The 24,423-nt window shown below is 44.0% G+C and overlaps 1 protein-coding gene across 9 annotated transcripts in view; it reads right to left on the bottom strand.

The window, feature by feature from the left end:
- Positions 1–247: 247 nt before the first annotated feature.
- Positions 248–24,423, bottom strand: part of LDB2 (LIM domain binding 2) — a 377,580-nt gene continuing 353,404 nt past the window's right edge. For 2 of the 9 annotated variants that reach the window (XM_068543185.1, XM_068543189.1), the window contains exons 6-8: positions 10,497–10,620; positions 7,262–7,413; positions 248–1,587 (exon numbers count right to left, since the gene is read on the bottom strand). In XM_068543185.1, the coding sequence (XP_068399286.1) occupies positions 1,357–1,587; positions 7,262–7,413; positions 10,497–10,620 (507 nt within the window). In that variant the 3' untranslated portion in view covers positions 248–1,356. The other 7 variants (XM_068543190.1, XM_068543192.1, XM_068543191.1 and 4 more) reach the window with 7 other exon arrangements.

The raw sequence follows: 24,423 nt of genomic DNA, 5'->3' as shown, positions 1-24,423 counted from the left end.
TCCTTCCTTTCCCATTCTTGTGTCCTCAGCCAGCAGAGTGCCTGGCACATGGAAGGCACCCCTGTGTCTGCCCAAGTAAACTGCAGTGAGCGGGGAAAGAAACCATACCTTATAAAGATGGCGCAGTTTTCACAATTCCATTCCATCTGGAGTTTGGGCCATAAATCCAAGCTCAATACTTCTCATCACTGTGGGCAGATTTCTCTGCCAGGCTCACAAACACCCAGACTCACTTGCTTTGGTCGTTAACAGTTTATTATTGGCACACTTATCAGTAAAGCATACATAAAATACAGCTGTTTTATAACACACGGAGCCACTGTGTCTTTACATGTATAGAGGAACATATTAATATGCAAATGGAAAAATTAGTTCTTTTATAAAGTTTCACATAAATACACTGGAATTGCTCCCAAAGAAAAGTCCCCATAAAAGAACTAGGTTAGGGCTTTACAAAATATTATACAGGAAATATACTATGAAAAGAAACAACAGTCAACTCAGATACAACAAAAAAAACACAAAAGAGTTTCAGATTTATTAAACTGCCCACAAAATTAATGGATTACATGGCTTGAAAATATTTGGATCAACAGAAATTTTACAAACGCATACATTCTCAGGGGCCCAAGTGCCTTTCTTTACATAAAAATCTGCCTTGGTGTCTCTGATGACAAAAAGACATTTCTTGTTTCAGCACTCGGGCTCGATTGAACCAACTCGGGCTTGAGGACCAATTGACATTAGCTCGGCCATAAATTACCCTGCTGGGCCCTCTTAGCTGTTACCCAATGAAAGAAAAGGTGAAGGGGAAAAAAAAATAAAGGTACATTTAAATTACTTTCCAAAAGTGGATTTTTTTTCCTTTTCTTTTTTTACTGAAACAAGAAACTCTCAGATGCAAGTCAAAAAGCAGAAAATATTTTACAATATTAAAAAGTCTATCTGTAGTTGGGTTCGGCATAGAATGAGATCCTGAGCACTGAGGGTTTATTGACAATACGGCCTTCGTTGGATGGTTGGGTGGGGCGGTGGGGTGGGGGGGAATGAAATTAACAAACGTGGTTAAAACCGAGCCAGGAGAAGCGCTAGCGTTTGCTCTTACTTTAATTACGATCAGTGCCAGTATCTGTGTTACCTGTGAAGGCCTCCAGGGAGGGGTCATGGAAGTTTACTGGGAATGATCCTCTCAATTAAAAAAAAGAAAGAGAGAAACTCAGATCACTGCGGTTTAGAAATCGCTATTTGCTTGGAAAAGTTTTAATGTCTCCTCCTTCCTTTCCTGTGAGTAAGGATCTGAAATAGTGAGTGTAACCCACGGGGGCTATTGACAGTGGATTCTGGAGCTGGTCAATCTTACTGGGAAGCTTGGGGTGGGGGGTTTTCTGATTTGGTCTCTTGAGTGGCGGGAGGTTTACTGTTCCAAGGGCTGCTGTTCCCCAGGGCGGGTGAACTGGTGAAGTCTTCCTCGTCGTCCATGCCGTTGGCCGCATCATACTGCGTGTTTTCTAATCTAGTGATTAGCCTTTCGTCCTCGTCCCCAAACTCACCTCCCATCAGAGTTGGCTCTCCTACCACCATCACATCCTGTGAACAGCAGCTGACATTATTACATGGAAACCTTGGGAGAGAGAAGCTCAGCTTAAAACACTAGTGGGAGGCGCTGGGGGATCTAGGACAGACACACTCGTGTCCTGTACACCGGGGTCAAGTCTCAATGTCGGGGGGCCAAGACGCATATTGGATTTTTCTACAGGAAATAAACATCGCCTCCTGATGTGTAACAACCACGCGAGTTTATGTCCTTAGTGCGCAGCCTGACACCGGAGAACGAGCAATGCTAGCAATCTGCAGAAATAAAAAAATGGATTTTTCAAAATTAAAAAAATCCACGCTTTTCAACTTGCCGACACTGGGGACTCTTGAGAGGGCTGTGGAACCTTCTGCTGGGTGCTTTGCAAGACCTCCAAAAATCCACCACTTTTACTTAGGGCCTCTGGATGGCTTTGGAAACTAGCAGCCAACACGGGGAGGATGCAGTTCTGCAATAGTCATGCAACTCATTCCAAACGGCATTTTCTCTGTCCCAAGGACGGTATACATTTTAATTGAAGACAGATCTCTCTTTTCTCTACTCAGCCAGGCCCTTTTATGCAGCCGATATCCTTGACATTCTGCTACTTAATTATGGTAATTAATTTAGGTAAAGTTTTCGATAAAAACAATGTTCACACTGATTTGACAATTTGCATAGCTAATTAAGTCATTAGCAAAAACCTGCTGATTGCCAACAAGCCCTGAATTTACCATCTGTTATTCCATGGTGCCTGTCACCTATCCCCACACAGGCAACCCCACCACCAATCTGGGCAGTAAAGAGAGCCAGTCTGTCCAGCTGGTGCCATAAAAGGAAGATGAAGAGCACTAATTGTAATTACATTGATGAAGCCAGTAGTCATCAGAAATGGAAGCATGCAAGAAGAATCCATCTAATCACTCCTTTAAGTACAAATTGTCCTTCCATGCAAACAAGGCAGCCACCTACTGTAGCTGGGAGCTCTGTGGAGGCCACCGCTGCAGAGGCACGGGGACAGGGGAGAAGGACGCATACACAGGGCACAGCTCTGGCCTCTCTGTCCCAAGGGGACCCTATGGGGTTGATGGGTGACATGGGCATGGGACAGGACACCTGTCAGGTGGATCCTGCTGGGTGGGCTCTGAGCAATAGTCTACTTAAGAGCACCCAACTGCCATCAGCCTCCACTGAGGCTGGAAAATCAGGGCTGGCCATATGCTTTTGGAGACGTAAGTATGCATTTTCTGATAGGGAGGCTAATTTGCCTTGACAGGTGGGTAGACATTCTTTTCACTGGGGCAAAAGAGGCTTTCCTGGGGCAGTGTATTAGTGGAATACTGTCTGTGGTCAGGAGAGGGTCCAGCGGCCCCGCCAGGGTCCTTCTAGAATTTTGAAGGTGCCAGTTGAACAAATCCCTTAGTGACCACCTGATTTGTTTCGGAATGGAAAACCTTGTTTGTTTGATTGATCGATTCTCCTCGAATTAGAGGGGAGATAATCAATAAGTTTCACACTGTGTTTTCAGACTAATCACTCTTGTGAACTGATAACAGTGATGTTAAAGAGAAATGCCCCAGATGAAGCAAATGCCTAAAATATGACCTGGGAAGACTCAGCAATCGAGGTACTGGCAGGATATTCAGTTGTGTGTTTCCAAGAATGTACTTATGATGCCACGAAGAGCCAGACATGACACTGACATGTAAGAGACTCGTGAGGACCCTTAAAGTGAGATGCAAAATAGACACAGACTCCGAGTGGCAAGAATGCTGGCAGGATTTTAAATGGAATGTGGCCTCCACCTGACCCATTGGGGTGTTGGGGATAAAAAAGTGTCACTTCGTTGTAGGCAATTAGGAGACCGCGCTTACGATCAGGAACAAAGGCAGGCGGGAAGACCAGGTTAAGATGGGGTGGAGGACGACACGAGGGTTAATTCCACCAAATGACCTGTGTGTAGCACACTTTGAAGGGCTGGGGAAACACATGCATGACGTGTCACGGGGCAGGAGAAGAATGTTAGAAGCGACACGCGGGTCTGCATTAGTACTGTGAGTCCAAGGTCATCGAGAGAGGCTGGGAGAATGGGAGGAGGTTAAGCATAATTTGGAAACAGAAGAAGCCAATTTAAGCGTGATATTAGCAGAGACGTTCTCAACACGCCAGATGCCTTCATTGTACCAGAAAATAACAGTCATTCCAGAAAAGTACTATGAAAATAGTGATTTAAATCACTTCAAATGGGGCTTATACGGGCTCGTAATATGTTTGGTATATCTTTGTTCCAGGAACGGCTGGAAAAGGTGCCCAGGCATCGATATTTTGGAGCATATCCTAAATTTCAGAGAGATGCCACATTTGCCTTACTGATTATAAAACGTATCCTTAGCCAGATGCATAATCATGCGTGTGCGTGTGTGAGTGTGTGTACACGCATGTGTGCATGCGTGAGTGATTAATAGATGGCAAGTTACAAAAGAGATGTGTGCTAAGGACTTCATATGCACGTAGATAACCTGAGGCCACTTACACGGTTACGAACACCGCTCTACCTGGCTCTTCTAAATCTCTGGGCTAGGATAGGGGTTCTCGGCTCAGAAGGGCTTGGTTTGTTATCCTCGCACAAAATGAGTGGAGACACCACGTACATTCTGGGCTCCCTCTAACTAGGGGATGTTGGCACCGTTTTCCCCACACGCCCCACATCTTTAAAAGTCCCCCCCAACATTCAACATCGGTAGTGAGAGATGCATTTCCTTCCCGTCCCTGCTGTCTCATGTGTCCCACAGGAGGCGATATTGGTCCATCTGAGAGTAACCCATATGGTCTCGACTCCCCAGGAAGCAGACCTCTGCTCCTCGCCAGAGGCCTGGAGGTGCCACCAGCTCTTGCCCGTGTCACATCTTCTCACTAATCCCCCGTGCAAGGACCACCAACCTCTGAGGAGGACTGGAAGTGACTCCTTTCAGGGCCCCTCAATGCTTCTCCTTAAATTGGCCAGAAGGGGTCACTGCTGTTGAATGACACAGGTCTCCATCCCTCCCAGGGTTGAGGCTGCAGTTCGGGATCGCTCCTAGCCCCTGCTCATGGAGTGAGAAGCAGAATCCAAGGATTAAACCCTAGCCCTCGCCAGACACACACGTTGCTGCCGTGGCAGCTGTGCGGACCACAGCCGTGGTCGTGGTAGCACACCCGATCTGTACATGCCTTCGGACAAGGCAGCTAAGGCCTGCAGGTTGCATTTCTATTTAAACAGGAAAGGGGTGCTGGTCATTCAGGAGACAGGGTTAAAAAATGTGGTCCCTACAAGCCAGCCAGGGCTTATCATTCGACGTCCATTCAGCTGGAGGACATACAGAAATTTACACATTTTCTTAACCTGGATGACTTCCCTGTTTCTCTCAGCCATCTCTTAAGTTTTACTTAATGAAAACATCCTTGTTTGCATGGCGGGGATAGTGCTGAAATTCTACTCGCACTTTCTAACAGCACCTTGTTCTTGTCCAAAGGGTCTCGACTGATTAAAAACCCTCTTGACACAGGTATTTTCCACCAAAATGCAATTGCAGGTTGGGAGGACAAGAGCATAATGGAGTAGAAAAAGTTAGGTGCTCTTTAAAAAAAATGGAAATGATTCCGACTAGGCCAGGTATGTCAAAATACATGGATGTGTATGCTGCTATTCTATACCCATGGCAGACATCACTAATGGATGGCCCACCAGACCCAGTCCAGGCCTCAGAATCTTTCTCAATACTGTACCCTGTGAGCTGAAGCCAGGAGTCTGAGCTGGCAGGAGAGAGGAAACCTCTTTATCACTTTATTAGACAGTGAGCTCTTCAATGACAGAGCTTGGGTGGGTCTTTTTTTGGTTTTGTTTTTTTTAAATCTTGCTATTACCAACACCTGGTATAGTGTGGGGCACATAGTAGGAGCTCAGAAGACACTTGTTGAACCGATCCGAATTCTTGCAGCCTTTAAGTAGCTATGTCAAAGTTCCAGAAATCTCTGGAATGTACTTTCATTTGTTCGTGGACTCTAACAAACGTTCGTTTCTAAAACTCCAGAATTAGATGAATAAATGGGCTGCTTGTGTGCACTTTTGGGGTTGATTTATTTACGCCTGGCCATTTTTTTTCTATGCATTTTCCCATTTAATCAGGAGTGGGTATAACTTATTGACACCTTAATAAAAAGACTCTGTTTTTCTCCTTCGATTTTTTTTTTTTTCCCCTGACTCTTCTGGGGTGAAAACTCCGTTCAAAAAACAGGGGTAACTCTGGTATTTTTTAAGAACTACAATCCCTAGCAGTCTTAAAATGAAAATGGCACCTATCCCACAGGCTGGCCACTCTCTCATGACCTTTTCTTTCTAATGCAACAGGGATGACGACCGTGTCCCCTGTCTGTGGAGGACAAGAGGAGAGGCCAGGTAATTCTCAGGTACTGATGGGGTTGGTTTTAGCCAGAGAACTGACCAATGGAAAATGGGAGCGAGTGGGTGGGGGACAGATTTGAAAGACACAATTAGAAGTAAGTGGAGAATCCCCTGGAGATGAAGGTCCGCCCTCACATGGACGGAGATGGAGCAGGAAGAGAAGCAGAGGGTGAGGCCCACAGACCAAGAGAGGGAAAAGAGCGAGAAAGAGGGAAAAGGTAAAATTGCACTGGTTGAGAGAAGTTACAAGAAAGGGCACATTTTTGAAGACATAGTATCTAGAGGGTACCTATGAAGCACCAAGAAAATCCCAGGATTTGAAGGATAGTCAAAAGCCTGGTGAGGGTGATGTGACAAGGGCAGCAGAGAAGGAAAACCCACAAGTCATCGTGGTGGGGAGAAGCGGCAAGAAATGCTTAAAGACGCATGAGAATTTAAAAGTGGTAAGTGGTCTCGTACTGGGATGAGGAAGTCAGAGTCAGGAAGGAATCAGGCAGAAGGGAGCAAATCGAGGAAGAAAACATAGGAGGTGAAGAAAGTTCCCGCCCAGTTTATTTACCCTCTGTGGGGACGCCCTCAGCTGTCAGCTTTGGAGTTCAAAGAAACCCCCTTCTGAGTGGCCCATTTCCTTTGTCAAGACCCAGAAATGAAAGAAAGGGGTCAAGAGGTCGAAAGAGTTGAGACCAAACCAGGGGCTGAGCCTCCCCCCCTAAGCTAATGAAATGGGAAAGCGAAATCCACTGAGCTGCATTTGTAGTGGCCTTGAGTTAATTACCTGAGTCTTAAAATAAGAGGGGATGCCCGTGTCTGGGGGCGGGGGGGGGGCGTCGGGGGGCAGTCGAAGGACAGTCTGGAGCCTTAGTGCCAGGAGCTAGTTTCCAGGGGAGCACAGGGTCCCGGTGATGTTGTTGAGAGTCCCTTATATGCCACCAGCACCCTGCTAAGTGATATTTTAATTAAACCTTAAGTGACATATCTCCTGTCTACGACTCTGAAGGCTTTTTCATTCCGGTCCCACTGCAGCACAGACTCTTCATATTCCTTTCTAAGTCCCGGTTTGCAGGGGAAGGTTTCCAGGACAGAGCTCCTCCCCCTCCTCCCACCCCGTGTCCCTGCCTTCCCCTCTCCCGCCCCCCACCCAGCCCAGAAGGTCATTGCAGCTAAAAGAGACTTTGCCGTAGGGCCCCTGGACTCTGGAGACGACAGGCAAAGGCAGGATTTCAGCCTAAAAGGAAAGCGAGACTTACAGGTACCTGACTGGACAGACTCAGGTTGGCGGCTGGTGCCTTCTTCTTGCTGCCCGTGCTGTTGGCGGTGTTCCCAGCGCCGCTGTTGGACGTGCTGCTGGTGGAATTTTTTCTTTTTCTCCGTTTCGTTGTCGGTTGCCTTGTGGGCTCTGCTGCAACATGAAACATGGAAGGAGGGTCAGTGCCCAGGGTGACCACCAGAATACGGGCCCTCCAGGGAAGCCGTTTTTTTGTAAGTTCAAAAGAGTAGGACTGTTGATATTTTTTCCACTTCTTTTAACCTGACGAAACCTAAAAGAAGAAAGCTGCTGATTTATTTGTAGCACACAATGACTGAAACTCTTTTCTTTAGTATCTTGATAAAGTGATTTGTATTTAATTGTTCTTCCTGATGTCATCTACTGTGTGTGTGTGTCTGGAAGCTCTTAATATGTCTTAGGGTGGGTTACACCACTACTATAGTTTGAACTTAAAATATTATTACCATTATGAATTTGGGGCAAAAAATTTTTTTGCGGTCTACCCTCTTTTTATAACAAAAGGAGGGCTCTGGGACTCCTAGGGAACCTCCAGGGGTTGAGAGAAGTATGAGCTGAGCTCAATTAAGTGAACCAGTGAGTTACAGCAGCACCTACTGGCTAAGTGTCATATTGCAGCCCAGCTCTATCGCACGCTGAAATGTTGAAAAATTGGCCAAAAAATTTGTGTGGGTTTTTCCTGTAACATCTTACGGAAAAACCTGAACGAACTTTTGGGCCAACCCGATAAAAAGAAGAGGAAGTGTCCATCCCATCAGCCATTGATGTGGAACTTAGGTATTCCCAAGCTCAGTAGAAATACCCATGCTTTGGATCCTGGTGTCTAAAAGATGCAACTAATTTCAAAATTCCTGGAGAAAAAATGTCGTAGTATGCTACAGCCAACATATTAATGAAGAGAAGCTAGACCTTTTCCGGAAAGGTCTGTTTAGAAATAGAGAAAAAATATTTTGGACCTGAAGGATGAGGCAACATCTTAATGGAAGTATAGGGACACATGGAAATGTGTAGTAAAAAGAATATTGTTTATTTATTATGTATTATGAGCATGACTTAATATTTTCATATTTTTAACGTTTTCTATGTCATTATTTTATATTCACGGCAACTCTATCAACTAGGTACTATTATAATCTTTGCTTTGAGAATGAAAAATCTTCAGAAGCCTGTTCCAGGCAGTTACTAAATGAATTGGAAATGGCATGTAAGAGCATCCTTTTTGCTAACACTATTCTAGATCCAACTCTGATGGAGAGAAGGTAAGCCAGGACCATACTGGAACTAAGTGAGGTAACCTTGTAGCACTTTCTTGAGGCATCTATACTGCTTCTGATGAACAATGGGGAAGATCTCCTTGAAGGTCATTTCAAAGACCACTTAGTCCATCATGTTATCTCTGACTTTCGATGAAGAAGGAGATTATGTTTCAATTTATATAACATATTTTCTTTCATAAATATTTTATCTCTTATGTTTAAAGATTTTCATCAAAGGGCCTAACATCCCTATCCACAGAGAGTTATGGGTGCTTATTCTGAAGGTTATGGAAACAGGAAACAGAATTGTTCCAGCTCATGGGGCTGGAGGAGAGTTGAGAGGTACATTCTAAAGTAAAGCAAACTTTTAAAGTAAAGCTGGAAACCCAGCTTTCCCTGACAGACATCTTCTTCCTTTGACTTGAATTGAAATCGGCTGCTTTTAAAAAAAAATTTGTACTTTTTCATGGAATTTTGGGGAAATACACCTAAATGGTATGCTCTGGATTACTCGCACTGGCAGTAGGTAGCTGTGGTAATAGAGTCACAAATTGAAGACATAAAAACTTATTGTGACATAGGGGCCTCCACTGATTAGCTTCAGCTAACTTTGGCAAGTTACTACTTTAAATCTCAGGCCTATTATATCGAATGGGATTAGCAAGAAATACCTCATAAGGTTGTTGTGAGGATTCAGTAAGAGAATGGAAGGTCTGAGAGGGCTGCGATTTGTGACTGTTTTCACGTAGCGTTATACCCACAGTGGCTAGAGCAGTGCCTGGCACCTAGTAGGGGCTCAATAAATAATTGTTGAGTTAATGACTGAATTAATGAATAATATATGAATTATATGTGCACATGTTGCGAAATATGTGTTCAAAGCATTTAGTGAACGAAATTTTTTCCTATGAAGGCTTATTGGTACTGAAAGAGAAAATAAGGCCAATTTATGCACATTTAATACATTTGAAAAATAATGTTCTAAATGTCTATAATTCCTGTAAGATGGGGATGCAACTATTCTATGTAAAACAATGCTCATTTTTCTCAGCTTTCTAAGTATGTACTTGGTTACATCTGCTATATTCACTTTATATAAAACCCCTGGCCAGTTACCAGCGGAAGGTGACCATTATATTTTGTGATTCAGAAGACTATGTGCCTCGTGTTAATAGTTACTCTTTATAAAAATAATTTTTAGCGAATGGATACGTTTTGCTTTTATGATCAATGAGGCTCGACACATGCCTGGGAGTGAAAACGTATTAGATAGAAGGACAATTAATGATGACTCGAAGCAGTAATTTCAGAACCCCAGCAGGAGACTATAGTATCTAAACTACATTCTAGGGAAGTGAGAAAAATGGAGTCTTTTATGTATTCTTTTCATGATCAGAGAACCCTTTGATATTATATACCTTAAAAAATAGAACAAAAATATTTATTTCCTTCCTCCCTTCCTCCTTTCCTTCTTTCCTTCTCTCCTCTATTCCCTCCTATTCTTCCTCTCTTCTTCCTCCCTCCCTCCCTTTCTTTTCATAATTTCTACCGTTCTTCAAAGAACAAACAAAATCACAGTAAGCCATGAGCAGTCACCAGTCTTGTCCAGCGGAACAACCACTGGACTGGAAGGCAGGAAACCTGGGTTCCGATTTCGGCTCTGTCAATATCTTCTTGGTAACGTTAAATAAATCAATTTCCTTCTGTGGGTTTCAGGTCCTAATCTAGCAAGTGAGGAGACTGTAGAGGATGGTCACTACACCTAAGAAGGATGTTTGCCCTTCACAAAGTCAGTGTCTTTGGGTCCAATATCACGGTCAGAATATCCCTTACAAACTACTTTGCCAATACATTTATGATCACTTCCTTTTCACACGCCTTCATCCCCAGAAGAAGCCTCAGAAAAAGCATGTAGGTGGAGAGTGAAGAACGAAGTCGTACCTGGCGGCGCCACCATCCGCTGCCACTTCTGAAACAAGCAGGTCTTCAGGCAGTCTCGTGGACTGAGGTTGTAAGTTTTATGTCTGGACATCAGTTCCTGCATTGGCTCCAGTATTACACACAACTGCAAGGAGTTCAAAGACATCGGTGTTTTACTACTTGATAACATTATTTGCAATAAATAATGTTAACAGCTGGAATCCAAAAGAAAGCTTAAAGGTACTTCACCCGCGACCCCGGGTTTTGATTTTCTCCGTGTAAGTTTGGAGGAAAAGAAATATTACCAACACTTGATAATGCCCACTTAATTTACTCTCATTTATAATATCATATTATAGCTGAATGTGGTTTATACACACAAACATACACACACACACACACACACGCACACATCCCCACACATTCTGTACTGACTGTTGGGTGGATATATGTGGTTCTATTCTGAATTGAAATGATTCTCTCTGGTTAAAGAAAAAAGCTCTCTTCCATGGAGCACAGCATGCTCTGATTTCTACTCTGGTCTCTGTTGTAGTTCCTGTTTGTATAATCACACACTATGAGTTACAATGCTAGTTTATGTAGATTATGTGGCAGCGAAAGCCATCTTTTAAACTTTGGAGAACAAAGTGGCAACTGCAGGTACGTTTTTGATCCTAATTCTGATAAAGGGCCACGATGAACACTATTTTATTTTTATTCATATACTCATTTGTATTTTACACAAGATGAGAATGTCGGTAACATATGCTGACTTTCATTCCGTGTGGGAGCTTTTTCTGTGGTTCTGCACACGGTCGCCCTTCTTCTCTCCCTTAGTTAGATCTTTCAGCTTTACTTTGGTCCAAGACCTCTGATGATAAAGATTAATGAATGAAATAAGAAGGTAAATCCAGTTAGGATTGCCTTGGACTTTTCTGAATTCCTTCTCATTTGGAAGCTTATCAGAATACTGCTGCATTGAAAGGACTGTTGCTAAGAGGGCAAAGACCAAGACTAGGAACAATGCATCCATTGCTGTTTCAGTTACAGCTATACAGACATTGGCAATGCACCTTCCCATGTGGAAAAACGTCATTTTATTATGAAAGGCAGATGTGCAGTCCCCATGTTCATCGGGCCATCGTTTTCACTACTCCCTTCCCTTCTGCCATGTCTCACCTGAGTATTTCCCTAGATTCCACACTCCTTATTGTCCACTGGTTCCCTCTACCTGGAATTCTCTGCTCTCCCTCTTCCTGGCTAATGCCTACTCATCCTTGAAGGCAAAGTTCCTTCCTCTGTTAGGCCTTTCCCCCCTGGCTCTGCACCTCTCCCTGTGCGGGCTGAGTTGGATGACTCTCCAGCTCTCCCATAACACCCAGCCCTTTCTGCTCTACAAACTTACGCATTTACGTTTTGTAACCATCGGCTTCCAAGTCTCTTTTCCACTCGACTTTGAAGTCTTTGAATGCTGAGGCTATGCCTTTTATCTCTGTGTTCCTAGATTTGGCTCAGATGAATGGATTCATTTAAGGAGTGATTCTTAGAAAGACTGGAGTACCTTCCTATGCCAATGTTCCTCAAAGTCTAAGGAACACTTCCATCAGAATCAGAAGAGTTGATTATTAAAAATGCAGACTTCCAGACTCTGCCCTTTCTGTTTCACTGAGTCTGGAGGTGGGGTCCTGAATCTGTATTTTAAAAAAGCATTCTCCCATCTAATTCTGATAAATATTACCCAAAATTGAGATCCACTGCCCTGCATACGCTGGGCTTTAGAAGAGACAAATATAGAAGCAAGACATGCACAAATCCCCAGGGGTTTCCAGCTCAAATTCCCCTCTCTTCTTACCCCCCCCCACCTCACTTTTCCATGCCCTTCCTCTCTTCTCAAGTCTAGGCATGATAATCAAAATTGTCTTCATCTAGAAAAATTTCTCAGCCCTTTTTACCTAGCGATGATCTAAACTGTGCCAGAACCACAAACCCCATTTAAGGGCCAACTCTAATCTCCTTCCATCTGCAGTTTCTTTGGAAGAAGAGACTAAGATTTCAAAGCCTGAACAACACAGGTGCAATGTGAGCCAAAGAGACAAAGCTACTGGACCCTAGTGTATCAGGCTGTAAAGTAATGAGATCTGGGTTAGTTATGATGCGTCTTCAATCTCGTCTATCTTCTTGTTTACTTTGGAGTCCTTTTTGAAACCTAAAATGTGAATAAGGGAAACCCTGTGAAAGAGGGAGGGTTACTATGCAATTAAGTCCATATTCCAAGACTGCAAGTGTGTATTCCTCTACTAACAACTCCACACTGGAAATCAAAGTATGTGCAAATTACAGACAACCTCAAGTCTTCCCCTGTCACTCATACCAAATGGAGTGGAGGATTCCACAATCATCTCTACACATAGAGATAAGAATGGATTATCCACCAAAGAAGAACCACTGCTAGCTTCAGACAGGGTCAGAAGACGTTTGCATCTATTATTAAGCTAGGGCAGTAAGAAAAGCTTTCAGAGAAATTCTAAAGACTGGGAAAACTTTTTCTTTCAACTAAAAAATGTTATAAAGGTTTTAAAGCCATTTCCTTTTTGTCCATTCCCATTCTTGAGCAACTGACTTACAGTGGCTATAAAATACATGGTTGGAGTGGAACAAACATGGACTTAGAAACCAAGAGATCTAGGTATAGATTTTGAGTCTGTCACCAGATGCATACCCTTGGATGAGCCACTTAATAATGCTGGGTCTCAGTTTCACCTGTGAAACCATACCCATCTTGTATATTGCTTGGGAAATTTGAGATAATACGTCTTGACACATAAGTTCAACAAACAGATATTATGATTACATATTAGCAAGCACAGCACAGATTGCAAAACAAACCACATTTCTATTACTTTAAATCAACAAGCATTTATTGAGTTTTCTCCTAAGTGTCAGGCCTATTTGGACCTAGAAAGGAGAACCCACGAGCTCATTTTCTCTTTCTTTTTTCCCCAGGTACCTTTCCTCTCGGGGTTTTGGGCAACACTTTTTACAGGTGCTAATCCTCAGGATTTATCCCTTCCCCTTTCATGTAAAAATATCTTCCCGTTGCTGTATCCTACCCCAAAGGAATTTGCATCTCTGAATGCTAATCAGGAATCCCCAAAGTCATTTTTCTTCCAGTGGAGGGGTACTGGGCTGGAGAGACAGCCCGCCCCTTATTCATGTATGCAAATGAGCCTCCAGCTCTGGCGCAGAGACGGTGCCTTTGCCAGGCTGCGTGCTGTAGGTGGCAGAACTAACTCAGACAAGAGCCTGCCTTCTCCCATAGCAAGCCAGTGCATCTTGGCAACAGCAAAGGCCTGGGGCCTTATGAAAGGAGACCAGGAAAGTTCGGGGAGTAGGTTCCCTCAGTCACTAGCCAAATCCTTCTGGAGCCAGGATTCCTGCTCTCCCTGAGGTCTCAGACCCCCTTGAGAATCTGGTGAAGGCTATACAGCCTGTCTTCCAAATTTTATACAAAATATCTGGAGGTTTATGAACCCTCTTACACTCCCATCCATTGATTCCAGGTAAAGAGTCCCCTGTTTGTAATATATATGATCCAGGCTGCAGTATAGATGCCTTTGCCCCCGCCCTACACACACACACACACACACACACACACACACACACACACACACACACACCTCACTCCAACGTCAAAGGCATATTAATGGAACTGAGCATAATAGCACAGCGTCCTTTGATTTTTAAAGAACGATTTTATCTGTAAAGTTGTGTCTGCTACAAAGTTCCCAGTGGACCAGTCCCTTTGCCTGAAAAGAAAGGCCTCAGACAGTGACATCTGCAACACTGCAGCATCATGAGTGAGTTTGGTCTACACCTGTGGGGGGGTGTTGGAGGTGTGAAAAGATTTCGATCTAAAATAGAACCGGAGGATAGGAAACAGAGACTCCCAACCTGCCCTCAGAGAATGGGAACTTAAGAAGTGAGAGACTGATTTCCCTTAAGTACTTGATTTAGAGATGATGGAAACTTACTTCCGGACCAATGAACAGCTGCCAAGAATCCGTCCCCATCCTCAAGCCAATGAACTTGCTGCTGGGACTCTGGCTGGACCTCCCTGTCTTTGCACTCCTTGTCCATAAATACAGCCCATCCCTAATCCTCAAGGGGCTCACTGGGGCTGGCTCACAGCATGTGTTTCCTTAATTGCAGCTCCTCCGCTATTCCTGAATAAACTCAATTTCTGGTCATTTGAGCTTGCCTCAGTTTACCTCTTTATTTGGGTTGCCTGAAGATACCAGGAAGAATCCCAGGGCACTGTGCAAGGTGTCAGGAGCCAGCAAGGCCTGAGACCTCTCTTTGAATAGGAAGCCCCTGCCAGGTCCACTCAGAATCGCAAAGAAAACCACTGCCCATTGCCCATCCTGACAAAGCTCTGAGGATGCCTTTGGGCAGATTTAGTGAGAGTTTTAGGCTAGGCTTGCTCTCCTTATGCTTCCGACTTCATTTTCTGGGATTCTGGCCCAGCACTGACCCTTTGGTATGAAACCAAAACCTATAACCACAATGGTGACTTGCTGAGTGAGTGAATGAATGGGTGGATGGATGGATGAATCATTAACAGATATCTTGGCCAGATTTATAGCAAGGAGTCATTTGCTAGTAGCAGACAAATTGGGCATTGTCCTCTGGGCTCAGAGGTGATGAATTTTTCCATTTGATAAATAACTGATTGCCTCCTCTGTGGAGAATGCTTTGTACATGTGCACATGTATATACCCAATTACTACATGTCCTGGCTGGTCAGGGACATCTTAGCTCAGTCCCAGGACTTCTGTCTTTGTTCATAGTAACAAAGAACCTGGTAGATCTAGACAGTACCAAGGCCTAGTAGATCTAGACAGTATGCTATTTTGTTTTGTTTTCATCTGACAGTTCTCCTGGAGAAATTTGATTCTCCTTAGCTACACACCCACACTTTTTCTTTTTGCTCATCTCCTGGCCTGAACCCAGGAATGGGTGATGCCTATCAGAGTTGGCTCTGGCCTAAAAAGCTGATGCCTTGGGGTTGGCATTTGGCTAACTCCCAAAGCTGGGTCCTGACCTCCAACATTTAATTCAGTCTTTTCCAGATCATGGATGACACACTCTGAGCTTGAACCACTGACCTACTCTTTGCATATAGGTTTGTCCAGGGTTACTGTGTCCATAGCAGCTCAGGCCTTTGCTCATGTTGTTCTTGCCTTGAAGATCTTCTTCCCTCCTTCTCAGTCATCTTAGCCGGATATTGGCAAGCTACAGCCAGTGGGCTAAACATGGCCATGCTTATGTATTGTCCAGAGCTGCTATTGTGTTACAATGCCACAGTTGAATAAGTACAGCAGAGTCTATATGACCCACAAACTCCCAAAATATGACTATCTGGCCATTCACAGAAAGGTTGCTGACCTCTGTCCTAAACCAATGCTACTCAAAGGAGGTCGTCTGCAAACTATTTGTTATGTGTCCTTGACTGGATAAGAGCTTGAGTTAGAGTATAATTCAGTTCATTGCCTCTTTCATTAAGAAAGTCGTGTCAAAAAATAACTCAGATGAACTAAACAATGTGTTCAACAAGGTAGTTGCTTTACATTCCAAAGCAAGCTCCTAATTTTGGTGTGGCTCACTAAGTGATCCACAGTCTGGCACGGGTCTGCAAACCATATCTGAGTCATAATGGTATGACCATTAAGGTCCTCCATGGTCCAGCTCAGATCTCACATCTGTCTCTGACCATCCCCACCCACAAAGGACTCTTACTTCTGTTGCACTTATTACTAACCTGCGTACATCCCGGAGTTTATATTTGCATTGGGAATTTTTCTTTCTTGTGGACTTATTTCACCTCCTTATCTATAGCAAGCCCTATTTTATTTTTCTCTCCCTCTTATTTAACACGGCATTAGGCATACTCAAATATTTGTTGAGTCATAACTTAATAATCGCTGTGGAGTATCTAAACTATGTTTGTCCCTGGAGTATGTAACTGACATATATCATTAACCCTCACCACCTCCTGGTCCACTTTTAACAGGTGAGAACACTCAGACTCAAAGCCAGTAAGTCACACAGAGCTGATATTAAAGAGTGTGATTCTTATAATGTAAAGGTTATACAACCATCTGAAGGGCAGAAAAGAGGTTCACAGGCAAGTTTGCCTGACTTCAACCCTGTGCTCCTAACTCCTTACTGCTCTGTTGTCTAACTCTCTGAATGTGAATGGCCTAAATCTCTGCTAAGATACCAAGTTCCCTGTCTTTTATAGGGAGGCTCTCCCTGTCTTTTATATTGTTCCTTGCACATGGTATTGTGCAAGGAACAATATACACAGAGAGGTGTATCTATACACAGAGAGGTGGGTGACACAGAGGGGTGCAGGCTTTGGAGCCAGATTCATCTGGATCCAAACCCAATGGCTAGTCTGCCATTTACTAGCTGTGTGTTCTTGGCCAAGAATTTCAGCCTTGGGACTTCCCTGGTGGCACAGTGGTTAAGAATCCGCCTGCTAATGCAGGGGACACAGGTCCGAGCCCTGGTCCAGGAAGACCCCACATGCCGTGGAGCAACTAAGCCTGTGCACCACAACTACTGAGCCTGTGCTCTGGAGCCCGCGAGCCACAACTACTGAGCCCACGTGCCTAGAGCCCGTGCTCTGCAACGAGAAGCCACCACAATGAGAAGCCCGCGCACCGCAACGAAGAGTAGCCCCCATTCGTCGCACCTAGAGAAAGCCCACGCGCAGCACCAAGACCCAATGCAGCCAAACATAAAAATAAATAAATAAATAAATTTATTAAAAAAAAAAAAGAATTTCAGCCTCTCTGAATCTCAGTTTCCTCATCTGTAAAATGGAGATACTGATATTTATCTCTGAAGGTTTGAAACAATATCTGTAAATCCTTAATGCAACGCCTGGACCAAGGTCAGTGCTCAAAAGATGGAAATTGGTATTATGATAAATACTGGTTGCACCAGTGGTGCAGTTTCACTGAGCCAATACAGCAATGTGTGATGTGATTGGTTAGCTACTCCGGGAAGTAAATCATTTGGTCTCCTTGAGACTTAGGGGGTCTAAATGCTCTAAGGGATGGTCATCAGGCCAATGGTCCATGGCATTTTAGTAGCTAATGTCTCTGATAATAATCCATTTTTAGAATTCAGTGATAAATACAAAATGTTCAAATCCATAAACCAGAGTCCTTTTTCTTTTCTTCCCCCGCCCCCCCCACTCCCCGCCCTCCCCCCCCCCCCAACCCCGTAACCTACCCTTCTGGCTAACTCTGAATTAGAAAGATATCAGAGGGTGGAGATGATTAAGAACAAGCTCTTATCTTAAGGGTGAAGGAGTCTCTCCTAATTAAGAAACACATCACAAAAAGAGATCTTATATTAAAACAATAGAAAAATATAACATACGGAATCTAAAAGGAAAACAAAACAAAACAAGCAGATAATTCCCCTAGAAACAGATAAGAATGAATAACAGGCATCCACATGAGTAAAACCCACTCTGCCTCCGAGGATGAAAAACAGGAGAGGGAAGGAAATGCTTTCCCTGAGAAGCTGTGCAATTCCAAAACATCAGATTATGATTTGGGTTTATTTCCTGATAGGATTAAAGGTAGATTGATTGTCAAATTCAAAACATCCTCTTTTTTATCTGAAGATTCAACCAGGGGAGCCTTTGCCTTTTCTCAATTGTTTTGCAAATTGATTACTCAGGGAAGTTATCACATCCAGCCCTGGAGATTGGCAGCTCTCTCCAAGCTCCAGGAGAGGAGGGGGTATAGTGACCGCCACTCAGGACTTGGAGGGACCATCCTCTTCCAGAGCAAGGAGTCATGCATGCGCGTTTCAATATCGATGCCTTGATCTCAATTTTGAGGCCGCAAGGAAGGGCGCCTATGCATGGTCACCGAGGCCGCTGGCTGCTTTTCTAACCCACCCTCAGGAGAGAAGCGTTGGGCGATTTTCCTGAGCTACAGAGCCAAGCTCACGGTTGTTTTTGGCAGCACCAGTCAGGCCCATGAAGAGATGGTTCAAGGCCTCCAATGCTCATTCTCTTTCCTTCGGACCCATGGACTTAATCTCTCTGCCATGTCATTTGGTACGGGCACCCCTTCCACAGTGCTCTGGTCATTTGCCTTCCTACCCTTAGACCCAACCCCCTCCTCCCAGCTTTGTACTGCAGGGGAGAGACCCCTGCACACTATTTCCCAACTTTTTTTGCCAACTGGCCTTGGGTGAGCTTTGGCCAGTTGGAGGCACCAGGAAAGACTGGAGGAAAGTGGGTTGAGTTATTTGGCTAGGGTTGCCGTAACAAAGTATCACAAGCTGGGTGGCTTAAAACAACAGAAACTTATTTCTTCTCAGTTCTGGAGGCTAGAAGTCTGAAATCGAGGTGCTGGCAGGGCTGTGCTCCCTCTGAAGGCTCTAGGGAAGAAGACTTCCTTGCCTCTTCCAACCTGTTGGCCCTGGCGATCCTTGGTGTTCCTTGGCTTGTGGCTGCATCGCTCCAACCTCTGCTTCCGTCTTCGCATGGTCTTTTCCCCCATGTCTCTGCGTCCTCTCCTCTTCTTACAAGGACATTAGTCATTGGATTTCCAAATAAATTCACATCCTCAGGTTGCAGATAAACATGGATTTTTGAGGGACACCATTCATGGTACCACATGGGTAAAGAAATAAGTAAGGGTATTTCTTGTCCTTTCTGTGGTTCAGATGGCCTCTCCAACAGCTGTCACCAAGGCCCACTATGGTTCCAGCTTCTATCAGGTGGCCTGACAGTAACACCTCGTATGTAGAGGACTTACTGTATCTAAAAGGTGTGTGGAGGCATCTTGTGTAGGGGTTAAGCATGCAAACTAGTCTCTGGTTTGAATGGCAGCTACTTAGTAGCTGAGTGACCTTGTGTGAGTTACTTAAGCTCTTGGTGTTTGAGTTTCTCCATCTGCAAAGTCAGGATAACAATGGTACCTAACTAATTACATTGTTAGGAGAAACAAGAAAATCCACTTAAAGTATGTACCTAGGTTCTAACATATGGAAATTGCTCTATACATGTTTATTATGATGGGGGGGATAATCAGTCCGGGGAGGGGGCAGGTGCTTCATGGAAGACATTTGGAAATTTGTCAGAACATACCTATTAAAATTTCATGGATGTTCCCTGCCCAATGCACATATACACATATATGCACAGCTTAATTATTAGATTTTGGTGATACAATGAATGTTTAAAATGTTCAGTCATTTTTTTTTTCTACTCAAAAATTTTTTTTAATGTCTTTATTGGAGTATAATTGCTTTACATTGTTGTGTTAGTTGCTACTGTGTAACAAAGTGAATCAGCTATGCACACACATATATCCCCATATCTCCTCCCTGTTGCATCTCCCTCCCACCTTCCCTATCCCACCCCTCTAGGTGGTCACAAAGCACCGCACCGAGCTGATCTCCCTGTGCTGTGTGGCTGCTTCCCACTAGCTGTCTATTTTACATTTGGTAGCATATATATGTCAATGTTACTTTCTCACTTCGTCTCAGCTTACTCTTCCCCCTCCCCGTGTCCTCAATCCACTCTCTATGTCTGCGTCTTTATTCCTGTCCTGCCCCTAGGTGCTTCAGAACCATTTTTTTTTTTAGATTCCATAGATATGTGTTAGCGTACAGTATTTGTTTTTCTCTTAGATGCTGGAAAAAGGAAATCAAAGTGTAGAAAAGTATAGTAGAAAAAATAAAAATTATGCATTTGTCATATAAAATTAAGCCAAGCATAATAAAAATGGTAAATAAAGAAAAAAATGTTCAGTCAACATGCCTTTCCTATAAATAACTTGATTTTATCACTGAGCCATTGCCACAAGTATCCTATTCATGTGTTCTACCAGCATCTCTAAATTCTAGGGCATAGTAGCTGGAATGTTTCCAAAGGAAAAAGGAAACATCTGCCTGGAAATATCCCACAATCATTAACAAATATCTAAGGAGTGCTGTCTGTTCCTAGAGGGCTATGAGCAAATTTCAGGTAAATTTTTAAAATTCTTGTTGAGCAGTTGTTGTGCCCTCAGATGAGTCCGACACTGAAAATGAAGGTCAGTGGCTCAGAATTACTCTAAGTGCCTCGTTACTGTCTGCCAATGTATTAGGTGGGGTTCTCCAGAGAAATAGAACCAATAGGATGTATGTATGTATGTATTTTAAGGAACCGGCTCATGTGATTGCAGTGGTTAGTGAGTCTGAAATCCATAGTTTCCATAGCTGGAATCTCAGCCAGGAGTTAATGCGTCAGTTTTGAGACAGAATTTCCTCTTCTCCAGGAAACCTCAGTTTTGTTATTAAGACCGTCAACTGATTGGATGAAGCTCACCCCAACAGTACTCTATTTTACTTAAAGTCAGCTGAGGGCTAGACGATAACCAAAGAAAAACCAAATGCAAAATATCTTTACAGCAAAACCTTTGATTAGCCTTTGACTAAATAACTGGTACTATAGATGCTACGAACTGAAAAGTGACAACCCCACCACCAAATTCCTACATTGAAGCCCTAGCCCCCAATGTGACTATACTTGGATATAGAGCTTTAGGAGGTCATTAAGGTTAAATGAGGTCATAAGGGTGGGGTCCTAATCTGATAGATTGGTGGCCTTGTAAGAAGAAGAAGAGACCTCAGAGATCGCTCTCTCTCTCCACACGCACACACTGAGGAAAGGCCATGTGAGAATATAGCAAGAGGGCAGTCAACTGCAAGCCAGGAAAAGCACTCTCACCAGAAAGTGAACCCTGCCAGACCTTGATCTTGGACTTTCCAGCTTCTAGAACTGTAAGAAAATAGATTTCTGTTGTTTAAACCACATAGTCTACAGTATTTTGTTAAAGCAGCCTGACTGCCTTAGGTCTGCCTTAAGCCACAGAGAACTATCATAGTTCACGACACTGTAAAGAACTGGAGACCTAGGCTGTGTCCTATTATTTTATTTTTAAAAATATTGCCAAGCACCAACCAATGTTTGTGGATTGAATGACCCCTTGAATCCATGAATATGATCGAATGGAAAACGAAAACAAATCGGCGATCAGACATCAGAAAATGGGTCAGATCTTGCTTCATCCACTTTGTAATTATAGTAACTTGGGTAGCAGGGGTGCAATGGTGAAATGGCAGACACAACCTCCCTCCCTTGAAGCTTACTGTCCAGATGGGAGACAGATGATAAACAAGAATTCCAAATGGGCTGGATATTGTAAAGGAGAGGGGCAAGCGATGTCAGGAAACATTGCCAGGAGGAACTGATATTTAAGTTGAGAGCTAAAGAGATGACTTAGAAATCAGCCAAGTGAAAGAGAAGACAGCCAGGACAAAGGTTAGGGTGGACATCTCGGGTAGAGGGAATACATGTGTGAATGCAAGAGAGAACACAGAATTAGAAACCGCAAAATGATGGGATTAGTGCTGACTTGTGTGAGCTACAGCAGAGAGGCAGGCAGTGGTCAGACTCGTCAAGGCCTCAGGTTCTGCCCCACAGGAGCCGAGAGGTACAGCTGATGTGGCCAAAAGCATGCTGTGCATGACGAGCCCTCCACAAATGCCACTAGGCTGAACGCCGAACTGCAATATGGTATCATACTGTTCTTTCATCCACGTTTCCCGAGCGCGTGGAAAGCCTCATTGACATTTTGACGTGGTTGGTAAAACAAAAGCACCAAATATCCCCAAAGGCAAACACTGGCTGCTCCGTCTCCAAGCAGTGGGTACTGTCCCCCAAGCCGACCGGTGCCGATCGCACCACTGGGGGCATTTACACTGGTCCACGCTGTTCCATGCTGGAAATAGGTAGTTTTTGTAACATGTTGGTTATTTTTCCCAGGGAGCTGAGAAACTGTGTAGTTGCAAGGAGGTAATGTTTAAGTACTAGTGTTTATGAACGGGGCCTTACAATCCCAATACTGTGAGTAAGGGAATTTGGATTTGGTCCTTGGGAGCTGTCAGTGACAGTTTCCAAGGAACATGGCTATCTTGTTCATGCAGTTACAATCCCTCCTGAACATTAACTGCGTGCTTATGTTTTTCTCCTGCTCTGGTGTAAATACCCACAAGGCTATTAAAGACATCATTGTGTTCTGGAGTTTGCGGCAACATCCCCGTGGCCGCTGTCTGGGAGGACTTCTGGGCTCTGGTCAGTGTCGGGTACGGACTTCTCTCTCTTGATCCTGGACACCCAGAGCCCAGCTGCCTTTGGAGTGCCTGCCTGCCTGCCTGCCTGCCTTCCTGGGAGCTTCTGCCAGGCAAGAGCCCTCCCTGCCGCTCCACTCTGACACAAGGGGAAGGAGTGATTTCTCAGTAATGGAGCGCTCAGCTGCCTGACTGCTCCCTGGCCACCTCCATCATTACGCCCGCAGAGCCCTGAATCAGCAGCCATTTCCTTTCCCAGGGATAAAGCGAGATAGGTGGAAAGAGGGATTCATGCTGACAATGGCAATGCTTTATGAAAATGGAGTTGGAAGAGGCTGGGGTTCCCTCACTCACTCATTCACTCACTCAACACACATTTATTGAATACATACTATGTGTCCCGTGTTTGCTCTAGGTGCTGGGGATGCTGTAAACAGAAATAGAGAAAAGAAATAAAGTCCTCTTATAGAACTACATTCTAGTGAAAGAGACAGATACACTTAAAAAGCAAAAGATGTATGGTAGTGATGAGTACCAAAGAGAAAAAAGGAAGCAGGGAAAGGAGATATGAAATGTTGGAGTTGGGAGGGTGGAAAATTTGGACACTTTGGCTAAAGTCACTGTGCTAGGAAGAATCATGGCTCTGCAGAGATGTCCATGGCCTAATCCCTTCAATGTGTGAATATGTCAGGTTACGTGGCAAAGGGAATTAAAGTTGCTCATCAGCTGACCATGAGACGGAGAGAGTAGTCTGGGTTATCCAGATGGGTCCAATTTAATTATAAGGGTATTGACAAATGGAAGAAGGAATCAGAAAGGAGAATCAGAAAGATGGCAGCATGAGAGGAACTTGGCCTGACATTGAGGGCTTTGAAGATGGGAGGGGGCCCTGAGCCAAGGAGTGTGGTTGGCCTCTAAGAAGGTGGAAAAGGCAAGGAGACTGATTTTCCCCTAAAGCCTCCAGAAAGGCACACAGCTCTGCCAACACCTTGATTTGAGCACAGTGATATCCATGTTAGGCTCCTGATCTACTGCAAGGCAATACATCTGTGGTGTTTTAAGCCACTAAATTCATGGTAATTGTTTTAACAGCAATAGAAAACTAATACAATCACCCAAAGTTGATATCTAAGTAAAGATCTCTAATAAGGTTACGTAGTTAGCAAATAAAAATAGGAGATGCCCAGTTGCATTTGAATTTCAGATAATAAACTATAATCTGTTGAAGTAATAAATAAATATAATAACTTATTCATTATTTATTTGATATTTAAATTTAACTGGGCATTTTGTATTTTATCTGGCAATCCTCAACTCAGAGGAAGTTAGGAAGTGGGCTCTTTGGGGGGAAAACATTCCGGGCAGAAGGAATAGCTTTCTGAGCGGAGGGAATAGCAAGGGCAAAGGCCTGGGGGCTTTGAGGAAAATCTAGGAAAGAAGTACAGTTGGAGGGGAAAGAATGAGTAGACCAGTAGGAGAAGATGAATTCAGAGAGGTTGTGAGGAACTGGATCATGATGGCCATGAGGAGGATGTTGGTTTGATTTCGGGTGGAGTGGGAAGACATTGGGGGCTTTGGGTAGAGGAGTACCAACGTTTGGGGTCTCCTGAGAAGGAAGAGATGCTGATTATAAGCAATGTGACAACAGGGTCTGATCTACTTTTGCACTGCCTGGACCTAGATATTTAAGCACACAAGTGCTGGGAGGCCAGCAGGCCTTCTAATTGGTAGAACTCAA

Source organism: Eschrichtius robustus, chromosome 4 (assembly GCF_028021215.1).
Source record: "Eschrichtius robustus isolate mEscRob2 chromosome 4, mEscRob2.pri, whole genome shotgun sequence".
Taxonomy (NCBI): domain Eukaryota; kingdom Metazoa; phylum Chordata; class Mammalia; order Artiodactyla; family Eschrichtiidae; genus Eschrichtius; species Eschrichtius robustus.
The sequence above is the reverse complement of the archived record's forward strand: the minus strand, read 5'-3'. Positions and strand labels throughout refer to the sequence as shown.